The following is a 19,332-nucleotide window of genomic DNA, read 5'->3' on the forward strand; positions in this document are numbered from 1 at the left end:
GATAATCCGTTGATTGAACACATTTTCTTTAAGTAGTTACTTTCAGGCTGATGACCAATCATCTCCACAGTACTTAATTTGTGACGAACAGGTGCAGTCATGAATAAACTACAACAAAAATGTTGATGGGCCCCTACATTCAAAATCGCGAGTAATCGCAATTCCTTACAGTGTAGTTAGAGTTATTGAAAATAGGTTGGTGTTCCCATCTGATCACATCGCTTGTGATGCGAAACCAGATTCAAATCTCATATACTGCATTGGTCTCCAGGTATCTCCCAAAGCCCTAATTGTTGTCTGTCATACATTTTGTACAGGCTCAGTAATGAGTTTGAGATACCAACTAAAAGAAAATTAAAAGGGAGGATTTTATTGTGCATTGAATGGGAATAACTATCAAGATGTGTTAGTTATCTTTATGTTCATTTGAGAAAGCAAACTAATATCTGAAAACTGAAGGTACTGTATCATGTTTGTAGTTAAGACTGAGGCTGTATCATTTATCACCTTCGTTACTCTACGCTCTGTAGCTACCTACATTTGGCATTCTTTATAATCTTTATTACCTCGGCCACCGAAGGTTTGCAGGGGTTATGTTTTCACCCCTGTGTGTGGCTGTGAGCAGGATATCTCCAAAAATTTTTGAGGCAGGATATCTCCAAAAAAAAAATAATCAAAAAATTGATTCTTCACCATTGAACGATCGGTTCAAAAACAATATGCAGCAGGATATATCAAATAGTTATAGACGGATTCTGACAAAACTTGGTGGATGAGGTTGGGTGTGTGACAAGGACAAATTCATTCAATTTTGATGAATATTGAGATTTAGATCTTGATCCGAGAATTTTTTAATACATCAAGTGATTTTTCACCATTGACGGATGCAACCAAAAACGATATACTGTCGGACTCCACTATTTGCAGACCCCAAATATTCGTAGGTCATAAAGTGTGACCTGCTTCAACAATTGAATATTTGCAGTTTTTTGGTTCGCGGGCACCAGCAGTGACCACTATTTTTGTTGTGTCTGTCTGTGACTCTCCAGAGCATAGCTCCGTGATGTTTGATACTATCTTGATGAAACTTGGACAGAAGCTCGATATCATGGTCTAGTTGTGTCTTTTTGTATGAGGGGCGTCCCACGCCCCTTGTGGGTGGAGCCACGCCCACTGGAACTTTTTATTTATTTCTCGCAATTTCATTTCCTAGAAGCTGTGCGTAATGTCCATAAGTACAACATATAAAAAAATCCGATTTCATTTGGTCAATTTTGATGGAAGAGATAGGTTTTTACGATAGGGCTTCCTCAATAATGCCCGCGAACCATCGTCACATCCGGGCTTGTTTTTTCATATAATTTAATTTCTTCTTCTTTTAAATTTTATTTATTTTTTACACTTCAGGACAGGTCTCCTGTACTGTATTGACCTGGGAAATTGGAAACCAGCCAACATCACAGAATTACATTACAAAAAGGTGCAAAAACGGGTCCCCTTAACAACCCAATTAGCTTACTGTACTTCCAATCAGCAAGATCATGGAATCCATAATCACAGTTGACATAAAATTATTCCTTTTCTCCAATCATCAATTTGGATTCAGACCTGGTCACTCTCACTTGGACATCCTGCTTCTACTCTCCCAACAATGGTGGACACCCTCAATGTCAGACATGAGATCAGGGCCATCTATCTGGACATATATTGAGCTTTTGATACAGACTGGCATCCTGCCTTGCTCTCCAAACTGTATGCCTATGAAATCCAAGGCTAACTCCATTCTTGGATTACTGACTTCATCCACTATCGTAGATAACGTATGGCTCTCAATAGAACCCTTTCATCTCCTCTCCCTGTCAAGGCTGGTGCACCACAAGGCAGTGTTCTAGGCCCAATATTCCGAATCTTCATCAATGATCTCAACAGCTCTCTGGAAAATCCTCTCAATCCCTTTGCTGATGACCACTCTCTGCAGTGTCATCTCTCACCCTTCTGAGACAGGCAGCAGCCTCTACCCTCTCCTCAGACCATGACAAATTCACAAACTGGTCAAACACAAATTTTCTTTTGTATCCATATTGTCCATCCTTTGTATTCTCCCTCAACTCATCATGACCTGCATCCCTTGTTTGTCCGTCTCCTTTCTCCTTCTGCCCTGCTGTTGTTTCCACTTTCTCCTGCCATTCCCTTTGTGATGTTGTGTCCTGATTTGTTCTGTGTAATCGCTCTTCTATGAGTCTAGACAATGTAAAAAGAATATATATATATATTTTCTTTTTTTTATAAACAATACCCCGATATTTGCGACATTTTTCAGGAACGTATCCCCCGTGAATAGTGGGGTCAGACAGTATAGCACGATACAATGATACTTCAACAAGTTGTGGACGGATTATCACAAAGCCTGGTGGATGAGTTAGGTGAGTGATAAGAAGAAGCAAATTCGATTTTGGTTAAGATCAGTGGGATACAAAACGTAAACAGTTCAGCCTGGCGGAAGGAGGTATGCACTCTACTGAGTGCTGTTCTAGTATTCAAATCTGTTGTTCACCTCAATTTGGAAATCTGTTTTTCGTTCTTGCAATCTGGATGCATCAATTTTTGTTCGAGTGTTTCTTTTTCTAATTTTTGGTTCAGTAATAGTTTCCCTTTACCAATCAGCTGTCACTGCTGTGTCTTGAAACTGATTAGCACCGTCACATCTGTTGTGAGATTCTGATGGTTAACCAAATTGAAATCTATCAAACAAAATCGTGAATAATAGCAATTCATTGCAGTGTCGTATATTTTATTATTTTTAATTTTTTGCTCCATTATCTTGATTTCTTCTTTTTAAAGAAGTTACTCATGATGTAGAATTTACTTTTTATAGTCAATTCCATTAATAAACTTGCTCTGTTTCTTTTGCCTCCTCTTAATTTTGACAGCTTCCTCATGCTTACTTTTTTATTTTGTTTAATTTTACACTTGCTTTGAAGTCACGCAACACATCATGAATGTAGTTTGTTGGATTGATATTTTAAAATCCCCCCACTGCTCAAAAACAATAAGTAATGTTTCAAACTCACTAGTTGATGGGCCACCAATTGTTTTAATTACTTGTGTTTATGAGTAAAACACCAAAATGGCATCGAGTCATTATAATTTTCAAAGCAACTCAACTTGCCTTTCATTTTGTTTCAACATTTCCACAAGCGTACGTTTGTCAAAATACTGATAATTATGGATGGCAGCAAAGTGCAAGTAATAAAGTTGCAGTGAGGATCTTGTCAATCCAAAACATTCGTTTTATAGATATAAACAAACAAAACAAAAATGAGGAATAAAAACATACACTCGTATGGTTTATTATATCTGGCAGTTGTTTAAGCTCGACTATTTTTAATCAAGGATTACTAGCAAAGTTTTAGGGGCTGTGGGTGTCTGGTTGGAACGTTTTCTCCACGTCTGGGAGGTCAGAGGTTTGATTGCGACTCTGGCCGGCACATACGAAAGACGTAAAAAGGTACATGCTGCTTCCTTACTTAGCACTCAGCAATTAAAGGATGGAGCATGGATAATCCCCATAGGCGGGCATCCGTGGGGAGGAGGAAATTTCTTTTTAGTTGCCCCGCTGAGTGTAAAGAAAAAGAGATGTCATAAAGAGGTACCATAGTGTGCCCTGGGAAGTTGCATCACTTCCCCCAAATGTTAATCTGAAGTCACATCCAATGTTATTGTTGTGAATGTATTTCTCTGCACGTGTGTGCAGGATATGTGTTGCAGCTACTATGCCTGAGTCACTGTAAAATAAATCAAAACAAAACAGCTCGAGAGACACACACAATTAAATTGTGCAGACAGTCCCCTGTGAATTTCAGCTTCTTTGATGTTCTCCTTCACGATACACCTCTGTTACAAAGCACATGTAACTAGAAGGGCACTCGGTAAAGCACATACCTCCGCCACGTAATGTCTGATCCACGAGAACATATCAGGCCCAATACATTTTTGAGATATCATGCTATATATCGTTGTTGGCCCTATCTCTCAATGGTGAAGAATCACTAAAAAAAGTTAAATAACTCTCGAATCCAGCTCCTAATTCGGATCTTCATCAAAAACGAATTAATTTGTCCTTGCCACACAACCAACCTGTCCACCAAGTTTCGTCCGATTCTGTCTACAACTTTTTGAGACATCATGCTTTCTATCATTTTTGACCCGATCTCTCAATGGTGAAGAATCACTTTAAAAATTCTTGCAGTCGGATCCGGATCTTCACCAAAATCTAATCAGTTTGTCCTTGTCCCACATAAAAACTGTCCACAAAATTTCATCCGGATCCGTCCACAACCAAACAAGAAGACCATGTCATGCAGAGCACGAAACTTGCAAAATCCATAAAACAAGATTGACCTCAACAATCTCAAATGAGCTAAGATCCTCATCCTCTTAATGATGGCGTCATAAAAATGAATATGACATCATTGTGATGTATCAGGTTCGCGCTAAATTACCTGCGCTCATGCCCGGCTTGATTCCCGCAAACAAAATTCAAACAGCTTGCCAAGTTTCGGAGATAATGGTACAGGCGATTTCCATTAGCGGCGATATTATGACGTCAACTTTTTTTCTTGGAACAATTTCCAAAATCGGAGATGATTACTGCCTGCGCATGGGCTTTCTGCATATACATGGCAAGTTTCACGAAGATCCGATGAAAACTCTGGGTTGTGAAACAAAAAATGTCAAAAAATAGGAATGACGTCATAAAAATTGATATGACGTCATAGTAATGTATCATATGTGCGGCAATTCATCTCTGCTAATGCCCTGTTCGATTCCCCCAAACAGAATTCAAAAAGCTTGCCAAGTTTCAGAGATAATTTTTTGGCCGATTTCCATTAGCGGAGATATTTTGACGTCATAACTTTTTTTCTCGGAAGAATTAAAAAAAATCGGAGATCAGTACTGTCTACGCAGGGTATTTTTACATATATACGCCAAGTTTCAGGAAGTTTCGATGAAAACTGGAGGCTGTGAAACAAAAAAGTCCACAAGAACAACAACGTGAGTAAGACTTAGAGATCCTCCACGAGGATCTAAAAATAATTGGTGGTTGAATTCAATGACCAAATATGCAACTCCTCTTCAAATTTCAAGTGAATCGGATGAAAATTGACAATTTTATAAATTCCCCCCACGTTGACCTTTTGGCTGATGTGGACCGCCAAAACAATTGGCTCGTTGAAATCATTGACCTGAAATATAAATCCTCTTCAAATTTCAAGTCAATCAGATGAAAATTGAGGATTTTATAAATACCACCTTAGTTGTTGACCTTGGGCCTATGGTGACCTTTTGGTCCATGTGGACTTCAAAAATAATTGGTTGGTTGAATTTATTGAAATTAAATATAAATCCTCTTCAAATTTCAAGTCAATCAGATGAAAATTGAGGAATTTATAAATCCTACCAAAGTTGTTGACCTTTTGACTTCAAAAACAATAGGCTTCTTCCTTATGACAAACTCTACCATGTGGTGAAGCTTTGTGAAGATCGGTTTAAAATTGTGACCTGTAGGTGACAAACAAACAGACAAACAGACAGACAGACAAACAAAATCGACTAAGCAATATACTTGAAAAATCTTCGACTTTGCAAGTAATAAACAAACAAACAGACAGAAAGGGGTGAAAACAATCTCCTTCACCTTCGGTGGTGGAAGTAAATATTTTGGCCACCATATTGCTTTCATAGATTGCTTTGCCCAGCCTTACGAACAAATAGAAGGAACTTCAATGCACAAGGAGACCATTAGGCCCATAAAGCATGTGCAATCATGCCAATATCTTCATAGTCCCAGGTCCCCACTACTTCCACATACCTATCGTCCAATTTTAAAACAATGCACTAACTCCACTGCAATTACCCTTGTAAGGAGACTATTCCATGCATTCACCACTCTGAGTGAAAGATCCCGACTTCTTACAATCCAAACTCTCTTCTTTTCTTTTTTCTCTTAACATATGCTCCCTTGTCCTGTCAGTGTCCATTCTGGTGAAAAATTGTTCTGCATTTATTTTGTCTATACCCATCATCCATCTTAAACATCTCTATCAGATCCCCTCACAATTGCCTCCTTTATAATGTAAAAAAAATCAAAAAAATCCTGTCATTTTCAGCCACTCATAATCACTTAGTCTAACTAGGCCCAGTATCAATGTAGTTGACTTCCTGGATAACCTGCTCAGGGTTGAGAACATTAGGTCTCACCATCTGGAAATTGTCATCAAATTATGCCTTTTCCCCTTGGGAGAATATTTAAAACCTGACGCAAGAAAGCACTGTGAAGAAAGAGCTTCACTCCCAGGTGAAGACACTGTGTGGTTGAAATGTTGGACGTCACCTCTGTTTATACTAGTTGGTAGTGCGTTGATGTCAGGTCAGGTTAGATCTGTGACCTGCTACAGGTATCATGTAGACCTGTACTAACCTGTTCCATGGTCGGGTTGTCGGCGACTAAACCGTCTCCCTCACCAGGTTTTCTGGTGAGGAGGGTGTTTGGATATGGACACCCAGCAGGATTAAAAACAAAACCTGTCAAAGGGTGGAGGAGCTCCTTGTGAGCCAACAGACATCCATATCTAGTGCCCAACTGTGTCTGCGGACGTCCTCCTGCAGTTGGGTTACTTTTTTATTAGGAGGTTGGTGGCTCCGGCCACCGTAAAACCCTTCATTCCCCAAAACACAAAAACGCAAAAAAAATCTGAAAACCCACTCAGTGGGAGTACCTCCTGTGCAGCTTCCCTTCGCACGGCAGCTCACCGGATGACGGGATTGGGGCAAAGCCTTCGGGACCCCCAATCTTTGATGATAGGAGGGAAACCACGGGGTAACATCTCTGGGTCAGATTGCGGGAGAGTGTGTTAGAGTGGTGCTGAGGTGTCGTCCACCAGACAGCGGTCTCCTTGGGTTAACCTGAGGCAGTCCCTTCGAGTGGGTGCCTGGAATGTCCTATCCCTAAGAGAGGATGATCATCTGTCTCTGTTATCATCTGAGCTCAAGCGTTTGGACATCGGGATTGCAGCTCTCTCTGGGGTTCGGAGACCGGATTGTGGAGAGATAATGGTGGGTGGTTACACCTACTATTGGTCTGGTCGCTCTGATGGTTACCATACCCAAGGAGTTGCTGTAGCTGTGTCCAATAAGCTGACCGCAATGATAATTGAGGTAACACCGGTCAACGAGAGTATTATGAGATTAAGGATTCGTCACTCCTTAGGTGTCATTTCCTTGGTCTCTGTTTATTCTCCGACTGAGGCGAGCGATCTCACCGTGAAGGATGCATTCTACGCCACGCTCGAGTCTGTGGTTGATCAGTGCCCCAGAAGAGATACACTTCTAGTCTTGGGGGATTTCAATGCATCGACTGGAACTGAGAGGGATGGTTATGAGATGTGTGTTGGTCCCCATGGGTCAGGAACTATGAACCAGAATAGCACTAACTTCCTTGACTTTGCAAGAAGTCATGGACTTAGGGTGGCTGGTTCATGGTTTCAGCGCCCACAAGCTCATCACTGGACTTGGTACTCCAACGCTGGCGGTGTGGCAAAGGAGATTGACCATGTCCTCATTGACAGTCGCTGGAGGATGATCCAGAACTGCAGGGTCTACTGGAGTGTTCAGTTCCTCAATACTGACCGCAGGCTTGTTGTAGCAACTCTAAAGCTGCACCTTAAATCCTGGAGAATGGTACCATCCCAGCCGAGGCTGGATGTTAGCAAGCTCAGGGATGAGAGAGAGGCTGAGTGGACACTTGGGGAGTCTGGGTGCTTTGGGGGGTCCTGAAGAGTTGTGGAGTGCCTTCAAGACCACCGTCCTTGATGTTGCCGGTGGATGTCTTGGAACTCACTGCAGGGCAAAGAAGAATTTTGTCTCGCAAGGGACACTGGATACCATTGACCAGAGTCGCAGGGCCAGGCTGAATGGCAGAGCTGAGCTGTTCAGGAGCTGAGGCATAAAACTGTACGTGCACCGAGGGTGGACAAGGAGGCCTATGTGCGAAGAATCTGTGAGGGGGTAGAGCATCACCTGTGGACAGGTGATTCTCGTCCCGCTTACAGGGGAATTCGCGCATTGCGTTCATCCAAGCCTATCCCTCGGAGCACTGCAGTTAGAGCAGAGAGTGGTAGGCTCTTGACAGAGGAGTCTGAAGTGAAGGCCCGCTGGGCCGGTTACTTTGAGCGGTTGAACCGGGCTGATCCCCCAGCTGTCGAGTTGGACGTCAAGGGTGTTACAATCCCTGTTGCTGACCCTCAAATCAACTGTGGTCCACCTTCGCTTGTGGAAACACGGGCTGCGGTGAACCGGTTGAAACGGGGCAAAGCTCCAGGGATCTGTGGCATTCATGCTGAATTTCTCAAGGCTGGTGGAAATGCTGCACTTGTGTCGTTGCATGCAGTTTTGTGCTCTGCCTGGAACACAGGCATCATCCCAACTGATTGGGAGAGGGGCCTTGTTGTTCCTCTCTGGAAAGGGAAGGGTGATCGCCAAGACTGCAACAACTACCGAGGGGTGACGCTGCTCTCAGTGCCGGGCAAGGTCTTTGCTCGGATAATTCTTGATAGGGTTCGCCACCATCTGCTTGAGCACCAGCGTCCAGAGCAGTCAGGCTTTACAACAAAGAGGTCAACGATTGACCGTATCCTTACCGAACGCAGACGAGAGTTTCGGCAGGGGCTGCTTGCAGCCTATGTTTATCTCTGTAAAGCGTTCGATTCAGTGAATTGGGATCTCCTCTGGAGGATTCTTGGTCTTCGTGGGGTGCCACCAAAACTGATCGATCTGATGTCTGAACTCTACTCTGGTACTGAGAGTGCTGTGAAGTGTGGTGGTACCATCTCTGACTTATTTCCAGTTGTTACTGGAGTTCGTCAGGGGTGTGTACTTGCCCCCACACTTTTCAGCACTTGTATGGACTGGATTTTAGGGAGGATGTCGGAGAAATCAAGCTGCGGTGCATCGTTTGGGAATGTCAAGATCTCGGACCTTGATTTTGCAGATGATGCAGTCATCTTTGCGGAGACTTTAGATATCCTTTTGGGGGCCCTCGAGGTGCTGAATGAGGAATCGGAGCCGTTGGGATTACGGATTTCTTGGGTCAAAACTAAGATCCAGGCTTTCGGTGACATCTTGGATGCTGCTGTCCTGTCTGTGTCTGTTTGTGGTGAGGATGTTGAAGTCATGGAGCGATTCACTTACCTTGGCAGTGATATTCATGTCTCTGCTGGCTGTGAGTCAGAGGTCTATAGACGTCTGGGTCGGGCCTGGGGAGTCATGGATTCACTGGATCATGGGGTGTGGCACTGCCGGTACCTGTGCGGGAGGACGAAAGTCCGAGTCTTCAGGTCCTTGGTACTTCGTCTTGCTCTATGGATGTGAGACTTGGACTCTGACCAAGGATCTGAGATGGAGACTTAATTCCTTTGGTACCAGGTCTCTTCGGAGAATCCTTGGCTATCGCTGGTCGGATTTTGTGTCCAACGAGCGGTTGCTGAGAGAGACTCGGATGAGATTTGTTACCTGCATAGTCCGTGAGCGTCAGTTGCGGTTGTATGGACATGTGGCTCGTTTTCCTGACGCTGATCCTGCTCACCAGATTCCCTCAGCGGGGGAGTCTCGTGAGTGGAGGAGGCCAGTGGGCCGACCACGTGCCTCGTGGTTGCAGCAGGTTGACCATCATCTCAAGGAGATGGGGATGGGCCTGGCATCTGCCTTGGGGATGGCCAGACGGAGGCCCCTGGAGTACCGGCGGAAAGTGGACGCAGCGACGCGCTGTTCTGGCACATGCTGCCATACCTGACCTGACCTGTAGTGGATCGATTTTTGAATGTGGATCTTCTCAACTGCAATAAGTTTTGTGATCAGGGTAGACTTCAGATTATAAGTATTAAGAATCAACTGAACTCACTTATTCAAGACTGTATATCAACTTCCCCTCTTTGGAGACTTGCTTAGGTTCATATTAGATGTATGATTGTTTTTCTCACTTCTTTTGGGTAATACCAAATGCTTTATCTTTATTTTCTCATTCTTGAAATGTAATCCTTTGACCACATGTACCACAGTTTTGTACACGTAATTAATTACCGCATGCACGCACAAAGCAAAAAGCGTGGATCAGCAATTAGTTCACTTTGTCTATCGATAACAGATGTCAGTCTATGATTGAGGAACAACTTAATTTCAATTGAATGTTATATTTTGAACACTGTGGAACATGGATCGGAACACGAAGCAACAGTTCAACAGTACTTTGGCTCTGAAATTTGCAAAATGTACAAAACCTCTTTCCGATCGCACGTGCACAGTGAAGTAAAGTAATTTTTTTAGTCTGTCTGCTTGTCTGGCAATCAAACACAATCGAAAATCATTCCAAACAGGAGACTTGCTGTTTTTTAGGACTTCATGAAAGACATAAACAAGTAGGAAGAACGAATTTAAAGTGTTAATTAATGCTCGGCATAAACCTCTTCCCTCTCTTCAGACCTTGACAAAAATCACAAACTGGTCAAACACTTTGAACATGCTTTTTAATCTCTATCAACCTTGAACCGACCTTGCGATCATCTCACAAAACTTCTCACAATTCTCCTGAAACTGAGACATAACCTTTATTGATATCGAGAATTATCTGAGAAACAATTTTGTACAATCCATCATCCTCCAACTGTTAACTGGCTTTGACACAAACACAAATTTTATTATGGACCCGAGGCATCAAAAAGCTACGTATATCGAACAAACAGCTTCAAATGGAGTACCTCGCCACCATTAGAGCATTTAAATTGCATCAGATGCGGCAATAAATGTGAATTGTTGCTCCCAGCTTTCCGGCTCGATGACGGAAGATGCCATTTGCATTTTTGCCACCTCCATCCTGACCCCATTCAGAATCCCGTGTGGGAACGGGAAACCTGCTAGTTGTCTTATAAAGACAATGCTGATGGAGGAACTTGCATTTAAAACAAAAAAACATATTCAGACTACAAAGCTATACATGCCACCCCACATTTACTTTGAAGGCTTTACACTTTTCCTTTATACTAGTTGTCGTAGTAGTAGTAGTATACATGTGCAAGAGCCCTCAAAGTACTTGTATTAACTATACAAAAGGTCCTCAATGATAATTTTTCTTTTCATCAACGTACTACAAATATTAGGAAAAGTTCACGTTATAAATTATTATTATTTTTTTTTTTTTTGTATACCTTGGTCGAGGCTCGTATGAGAGCTAACACACAACTCACAGCAAGGAGGCATGAGACAAGAGGGGCGGGAGTGGAAGGGACAAAACAGTGGGGAACAGACACATTAGGTGAACTGTGGAAGGGAGAGGGATGGGGATGGGATGGGGAACATGGCGAAGAGAAGATGGACATTTCAGGGACTTTCAGGAAGGAAAGCAGGAGAAATGAAGGAAGTGGGCTTGGGTGGATTATCGGGGGTAGAAAAGATCGAGGATTTGGATGGGGGAAGATAAGAGGTGGTGGTGAACAGCTGTTTTGAAAGCCTGGAGGGAAGAATGGGAAAGAATAGAGTGAGGAAGTTTATTCCAAAGGCGGGAAAAAGAGGAATGAAAGAGTGAAGATGAGCAGTGATTCGTGATTTTGGTAGTTTTACCAGAAGGGGGTTGTTGGCGGACCTTGAGCGCCCTGTGGAAATGTGGTGGGGACAAATCGCAGAGAGAGCAGGGGGGCAAGGCTGGAGAGGAGTCGGTAGAAGACAGAAAGACCACCGACCAACCTGCGGTGATTGAGTGAGAGGCCCAAAGACTCAGCTTCATTGCGGGAGATGCCGATGATCTTAAATGCCCTGGTTTCGACAGCGTGAAGCCGAGAAAGGTGGGAGGCAGGAGCACCAGCCCAGAGGGGAGAGCAGTACTCCATCAGGCTACGGACAAAAGCTTTGTAAGTGGTCAGGAGCTCAAGAGGGCCGAGGAAGGACTTAGCACGACGGAGGATTCCCAGTCGGCGACTGGCTTTTGAGGCGAGGTTGGAAATGTGACTTTCCCAGGAAAGGTCATGGCAGATAGTGAGACCTAGAAGCTTGAAAGAAAAGACTTCTTCCAGAGGATTGTTGAGAAAGTGGATGGGGGGGTTTTGTAAACGGTCCTTTCGAAGAGACATAGTGAGAGTGTGAGATTTGTCTTGATTGAAAGACATGTTCCACGTGTTGGATTACTATTATGGAAAATTGATTACTATTATGGTGTTGTAACTGTACCAGTTCAGTGACACTGACATAACATTCAAGCATAGGAAAAATAAGTAATCTCTTTTCAATAAATTCAAAGATAAGTTCTTACAAATAAACTCTAATAAAAGAGAAATTGCTTACAACTTAATAGGAGCATCATGATCGTTCAATTAGCAGCTATAGATACCAAAATACACGAGATACATAACGAGAGATACAAAATACAAAATACATATAACCACAAGGAAATGAACCAATAAGATACATGTAACACAATCTCAGTGTTTGGACCAATAAAAATGGCCCTCCTCAGTGTTCATATCTCATTCAGGGAAAAATAGAGTTCCGACACACTAGAACCCTTTTAAGGTTACTAACAGGAAAATGATAATAATAATAATAAAACATGAGCATATGTGAGTAACATACTCATAGCCTATAATGCTCAAGAACATGAATGGGCTGTTATTAACAAAGGTGTTTTTACAAATAAGCAAGGGTGGTTATGAAGCAAGATTTTTTTTTTTTAAATCTTGAACTCATTGTCAGATTCAGATGATTATCCCCACAAATTTTGAAAAAAAACGGGGATATTGTAATCGGCTCCATCTGTCCACTGTGTCACGATATCTTCTATTAAACAGTTGTGCAGAAATTCACAAACCTTTGTAGTTATGATCACCACATGGCACGACGGTGAAAGAGCAGTATCAGGGTCAAAATGTCAAATACCAAAAAATGCTTAAATTACAGCCACATTTTTAATTGAAACTTTGTATATGCAATAAACATTGGGGGATGCATGAAATATGCAAAGATTTTTTGGGGATATGTCTGCCAAATCATGCTCCGGGGGGGGGGGGGCTGTTTTTTTCATGCTCCGGGGGGGGGGGCTGTTTGGTGGCCTGTTTTTTTACAGCTTTAATTGGCCTGTTTGGTGATTCTATTATTGTTGGTCAATCTACCAAGTTTTATAATTATTGCAAAAAGTACAATGACGAAAATAATAAAATCATACTGCAATACTTTAATTGGCCTGTTTGGTGATTCTATTATTGTTGGTCAATCTACCAAGTCTTATAATTATTGCAAAAAGTACAATGACGAAAATAATAAAATCATACTGCAATAAATGAAAAAAAAGGAGGAATGATATAAAAATAAGAGGAAACAAAATAAATTTAAAAAAAGTAATAAATAAAAAAAGATGAAAGCAAGACTATAATACAAAATTAATTCAAGAACATGAAGGAAGGCAGCCTTAAAGATGCAAATAAAAATGTTTTTAAGGCTGTAACCATTGTCAAAAGCTTAGCTGGAAGAAGGTAGCATCAAACAGTAATGATTGGTTACTTGAAGCATTTCCCACACAGTGCCGTTTCCTGTATGAGCTACAAATACAATCACAATCACAATAACCAAACATAACAAAGGCAGCATGACTGCCCTGGCCAAGGCTGGCCAGGCTGCCCAATCCTGATAAGGAGCCAAATATTTATTATGTATGCATGAGTGTAAAGGGAAGGCTTTTTAAAAATTATTATTGTGAAAAATAAAATTTGAAAAAAGGATATGGGATGAGGATAGGAAAGAGGAAGTATAACAGTTTGGGGTAGATGGGTGAGAGAGAAGGGAAGGGGAGGTTGGGAGAATGAAAGAGAGCAGAGGGAAAGCCAGTGGATGGAGCATAGAGGGGCAGTGGGTGGAGGGATGAAAAATACTTCCTCATATTCATGTACATAATAAATAGATGATCCCAACAAAGTTTTGATTGGACATTTGATGCAGTGTAATCACAATACTATATTTTATGCAAAGTTCATTGCCTGTGCACCACCTTAATGACCCGATATATTGTTACCATAGTTCCAGGCAGCCATAAAGGCAGTTTGCCGAAAAGGCAAACTGACTTTCCAGGTAAGACAATGGCAATTTCCCACTGCGACAAGAAATGGTGAAAAATTGGGAGTCAGAAAAGTCACCTTCTACCTGATTTAGCCTCATGGCTCGCATGATGAAGTGGTCAACACCAGAATGGATGAAATCAACATGGCATTGATATGCCAACCACCGTGAGAAGCAAGGAGAATCCGATGTTTTGGGCGATAATACTTCATCGGAGCAAAGGAGGAAACTAATGGCAAACACCCACAAAAAATGCTCTTTTGTTCAATTGAAAAATTAGCGTCTGACACATCAGCTTCTACTTGCTTTCCCAGGAAGGCTACCATACCTCAATCAACGCCCTGTTTATCGTTTTGTCTTCAAAGTCGAGGCTCATGGAAAAGCGAGAACACTGAATGGGTCAGAACGCAACAGAAGAAAGAAAGGGGGGGGGAGACACTAACAGCAGGGTTGAGGGACAAAATAGGGAGGTTTCTCACAAATAAGTGATGTGGGGAGGAAAGAGGGGTAGGGGAAGATGCATAGGATAGACAGGATGGATAGAGAAGAAAACTGTCAGGAGAGAAAAACTGAAAATTTGGAAGGAGGTGGGCTTGGGGTGGGAAGAGTGGGTGTTACAGGGGAGAGAAAAAAATTCATAGCTTTGGATGGGGGGGGGTGATCTGAGATGGTGGTGAACAGCTGTCTTGAAGACCTGGAGGGAAGAATGAGATAGAAAGAGAATGTGGAAATTGGCTCCACAGGTGGGGTAAAAAAAAGAAAAAAAAAAAGAGGAACAATTGAGTGGAGGTGAGCAGTGTTTCTGGATTTTTGGAGTTTAACCAGAAGGGGGTTGATGGTGGAATATGTGTTCCCTCCATAAACCTGGGCAGGACAAGCACAGTAAGGAGGTGGTAGAAGACAGGGAGACCACTGACCTGTCGGTGTCATGAAAGTGAAAGGACCATAGACTCAGCTTCAGCGTGAGAGATTCCAATAATCTTAAAGGCCATGATTTCCAGGACATCAAGCTGATAAGGTGTGAGGCAGGGGAGCCAGCCCAGAAGACAGGGGAGCCAGTGGATGAAGGGCAACTTTGAAATGTAGTATGACCAAGAAAAACCATGGCTGATAGTGAGACCCAAGAGTTGAATGGCTGAACTTCCTCAAGAAAATTGCTGAGAAAGTAGATGGGGGAAGAGGGCATGCCAGACAGCCCTTTCAGAGAGAGATGTATCAGAATTGAAAAACATATTCCAAGTGTTTGACCAGCTTGTGATTTTTTTTCAAGATCTGAAGCGAGGGAAGAGGCTGCTGCCTGTGTGTCTGAAGAATGAGGGATGTCATGGGTGAGGGTGGAGTCTTCAGCAAATATAAAAAAAGGGAAAAAAATTTCCAGTCAGAGATCGTTGATGAAGATTAGAATGAGGAATGGCCCCAGAACACTGCCGTGAAGCACTTCAACCTTATATTAACAGGGAGAGTAGATTAAAGCATTTTGTTGAGTGGCACATGTTGGCTGCGAGAGTAGACCAAGTCAGTAACCCATGTGTATAGTTGGCCTTGGATGCCATAGGCAGACAGTTTGGAGACCAAGGCAGGATGCCACACTGTATCAAAAGCACGAAACATGTCCAGAAAAACAGCCCTGATGTCACGTCTGATATTGAGGGCTCCCATCCATTGTGGGAGTAGAAGCAGCATGTCCCAGGTAGATTCAACTGTTCTGAATTTTATTGGGTGATTTGAGATGAGGTTGTTGGAGAAAAGGAAGTATTTCATATCAACTGCGATTATGGATTCCATGATCTTGCTGATGATTGGAAGCAAGTCAATGGGTCTGTAATTAAGGGGATCTGTTTTGCAACGTTTTATGGAATGCAGTGATGTTGCCGGATTTCTAAGCAGATGGAAGATGCCCTCGGGCAAATGATCGTGTGAAAAGTGTAGAGAGAGGATATGCAAGGGCAGCAGAGCAGGTTTTAAGGACAAATGAGTTGATGTTGTCTGGTCTAGTAGCAGAGTCGGAGTGGAGGGTTGACAGAAACTACCATTTCCCATTTCATCCATTGTTCTGCCTGTCCACCGACACAGATCGACACCAGCCTTCACCAGCAAGAGAAGCTCCTCATTCTAAATCTGGTCAACACCATAACTGAACACAGCAAAGCAGTCATTGTTCTCCCTTACTCTTACAACTTGGGTGCAGGAAGAAACAGAACAATAGGCAAGTTGCGTACACGAATATTCTTCCATCACAAGTGATGAGAAAGTAGCCCAAGACATCCTAGCTTAACATTTGCATTTGTGGTGAAAGGGGTGTTCTGTGAACCAAATTCAAACAATAGTACAAGACATGCCTATGTTTTCTTTTTACATGCAAGTGTATTTTTATTTATGTTTACGACTCGTAACACTTTATATTTTGGTGTTTGGAACTAATAATGTACTGTATATCATTTGTAGAACATTTTTGAACACTCCATTGTATTCGCATATAATTTACATTGTGCCATTTCTATTTTTATTATTTGCCTTTATTGTTCAAAAGGTTTTATTTTTATTTTTAAACCTTTTTTTACTTTCAAAGGATCCTTTAAAAGTGCCAATTTTGATTAAAGGCAAAGGTGATGGTGTGAATGTTATATCTCTGTAAGTATATCACAATGTGATAACAGGAAGATGGTGTTTGTCATGGAGTGCTTTTTATCAAAGCAAGTAACTCGAATTGCCCTTTATTAGCTCCAGCACCCCCACTCCCCTCCCCCCCACCCCAACCCCATTATGCCACTATCTGGTTTGCTTTCCCCACTTCGCCTCACACAGCTGACACCCACCATGGTAAATGAATGCAGAGGACAAAAGGCAGGTTTTATTTTTTCATATCATCCCCCTCCCCCTAGCCCCCAAACAGCGACGCAGAACCAGATAATGTGGAGTAGTTCATTTTCCTTTGAAGCCAATCATGCTATGCAAAAACTGTGAAAATGGTTTCCTTGCCAATGGTCCAGACAGTGAGAGTAATTCTCCTGGAGGGTGATTATAAATTCCACAGCAAAGGGCTCGAGTTGAACCAATCATTCACACTGCCAATAGTCAACCGATTTTTGATTCCTTCAACATGAGGGGAATGAATGCGTAAACTGTATTCTGAAAATGGTATGATGGGGATGAAGCAGTGGAACATTGTTTAAAAAAAAATAAATAAAATATAGTCGAGAGCTTTAAAAGGGAGAACAGAAAATAGAAAGAAGGTTGGAAGAAGAAGTAATGGAAGGTAAGGGAGTAGGAAGTTGCATGACCTTTTGGGGTAGATAATAAATAGATGCTCTCCAAGCTGGCTCCTTTTCAAGATGGCACACATATAACACGTTAGAACGATAACAAACAACAAAATGCACATACTGCACCTGCCGTGCAAAACGTCCTCGCTCATTATCTCAACTACAAAAAAAGGTGAAAAAAAAAAAACAAAACACACACACACACACACACACACACACACACACACACACACACACACACACACACACACACACACACACACACACACACACACACACACACAAAAATTGTTTTTGGTAAACAATTTAAAGTCAGTGTGCTTGGGTGAGTGACATCGCATCAGCAGTCGTTAATGGCCCTGTGTAATCATATCTTGTTTCAAGCACATGACCATATCGTTTTTAGCAGGTGTATTTCAAAGGCACCACAAAGTCAAATTAGGGACGATCGATGCGGTTGTACCATATGTCCAGGAGCGGTGCTTTGGTGCTCAATTAAACCATTCGGAGCAAACAGTTTCAGTGTAGAATTACAAATGCCTTGTGACGCAAAAGCAGCTCGAAACGATATACTATCTTGAGCGCAATATCCGTCATTGTCAGCACTAATTGCTGTATAATTTGTACCCAGTATTCTGGCAAAAAAATAGTGATGAGATTCAGTTTTGCAGAATATAATTGGAAAAGGAAGGACTGAAAATAAATTTTAAAAAGACAATGATTGGTTGGCACTTGTGGATTTATATAGCCTTAAAATGAGCAGCTTTGCAGGCCTCCACATCAAACGGATCCTTGTCTATAAACTTTTCTTCAAATACAAGGCCCTCATGAACATTTTGCTTTCAACAACCTAAAGCAAGATTAATCTATTGACTATAAGGTGAGAGCCTTGTAAAGCCTTCCCCCAAAAATGAATACAGCACAGCTTTCTGAACTGGCAAGCATCCCCAAATGATTCGGCCAGCTGGGGTCAGAGGTTATGACACCAGCTGGATGAATCTTTTGGTAATGTCGAGTTCGGAACATCGTGTCAGTGTTGATCTTTGTCAAAATCCTTAATCGGATCAAAAATGACAAGACTTCAGTAAAGGTACAAAATCATCAAAAAAAAGTATGTAATACTGATGATGATGATGATAATAATAATAATAAACCAACTTTTATGAAGAACACCATAAAGTGCTTAACAGCAACAAAACCCTTTTTGATGAGGCAAGGGTGAAGTACAAATGCCAGTATAACATAGACCAACAAATAAACTTTCAGACGCACCTCACAAGTCCTAATAATGCCAATGTTGCACAGTAACGCAAAGTATATTCAAATGATGACATCCAGAAACGAGCCATTTTGGAAGATTAGAGCCCAAAGCAGAATGCGTGTCTCCCCAACCCTCCACCCACCCCCCCCCCCCCCACAAACACACGAAAAAAAAACCTCCTAATTGATTTGGGTCCCAAAACAACGCCCGGTTCTTACTTGCTTGCCGCGGAAGGTGAAAAGGCGTTTGACAATTCCGGTGTCCAGTTTGATGGCATCAGTGATGTCTGTAAGGACCTGCTCGAAGGAGTGCGCAGTCTTCTTGTTGAGCAATATGCGCACAGCCTTGCGAGGCCGGACACCACTGCGGATTACGGTCACCAGCTTCGGCTTAATAAAGTCACGTGACTCAAAATTGCCCACATCTGTGGTGCCAAAAGTGGGGGATAGAGAAAGAAGGTATTGACCATAGGGTGAGAGCAGACAATTTCAAGCCTAGTTTGTATTTTCAAATCAATTCTTCATCAGCACACCCATGCACAGGGAGTATCTAGCATTTGTTCTACCCAGCATATGCTAAATTAGAATTCCAAATGAGGAATGTTACCTGTACAACATAAATATTTTACAAGTAATATTTGTTGTTCATGATTGTGCT

At 42.1% G+C, this 19,332-nt stretch overlaps 1 protein-coding gene across 6 annotated transcripts in view; it reads right to left on the reverse strand.

The window, feature by feature from the left end:
• The window catches only part of LOC147008565 (serine/threonine-protein kinase DCLK1-like), a 157,677-nt gene that overhangs the window by 91,994 nt on the left and 46,351 nt on the right, over positions 1 to 19,332 (reverse strand). For all 6 annotated transcript variants that reach the window (XM_085864456.1, XM_085864460.1, XM_085864455.1 and 3 more), the window contains exon 5: positions 18,894 to 19,099. In XM_085864456.1, coding sequence (XP_085720582.1) covers positions 18,894 to 19,099 — 206 coding nt within the window. The remainder of the gene's footprint in view (positions 1 to 18,893; positions 19,100 to 19,332) is intronic.

The sequence above is a fragment of the Eptatretus burgeri genome, chromosome 18 (assembly GCF_056783735.1).
Source record: "Eptatretus burgeri isolate ZD-2024b chromosome 18, Ebu_testis_v1, whole genome shotgun sequence".
Lineage (NCBI taxonomy): Eukaryota > Metazoa > Chordata > Myxini > Myxiniformes > Myxinidae > Eptatretus > Eptatretus burgeri.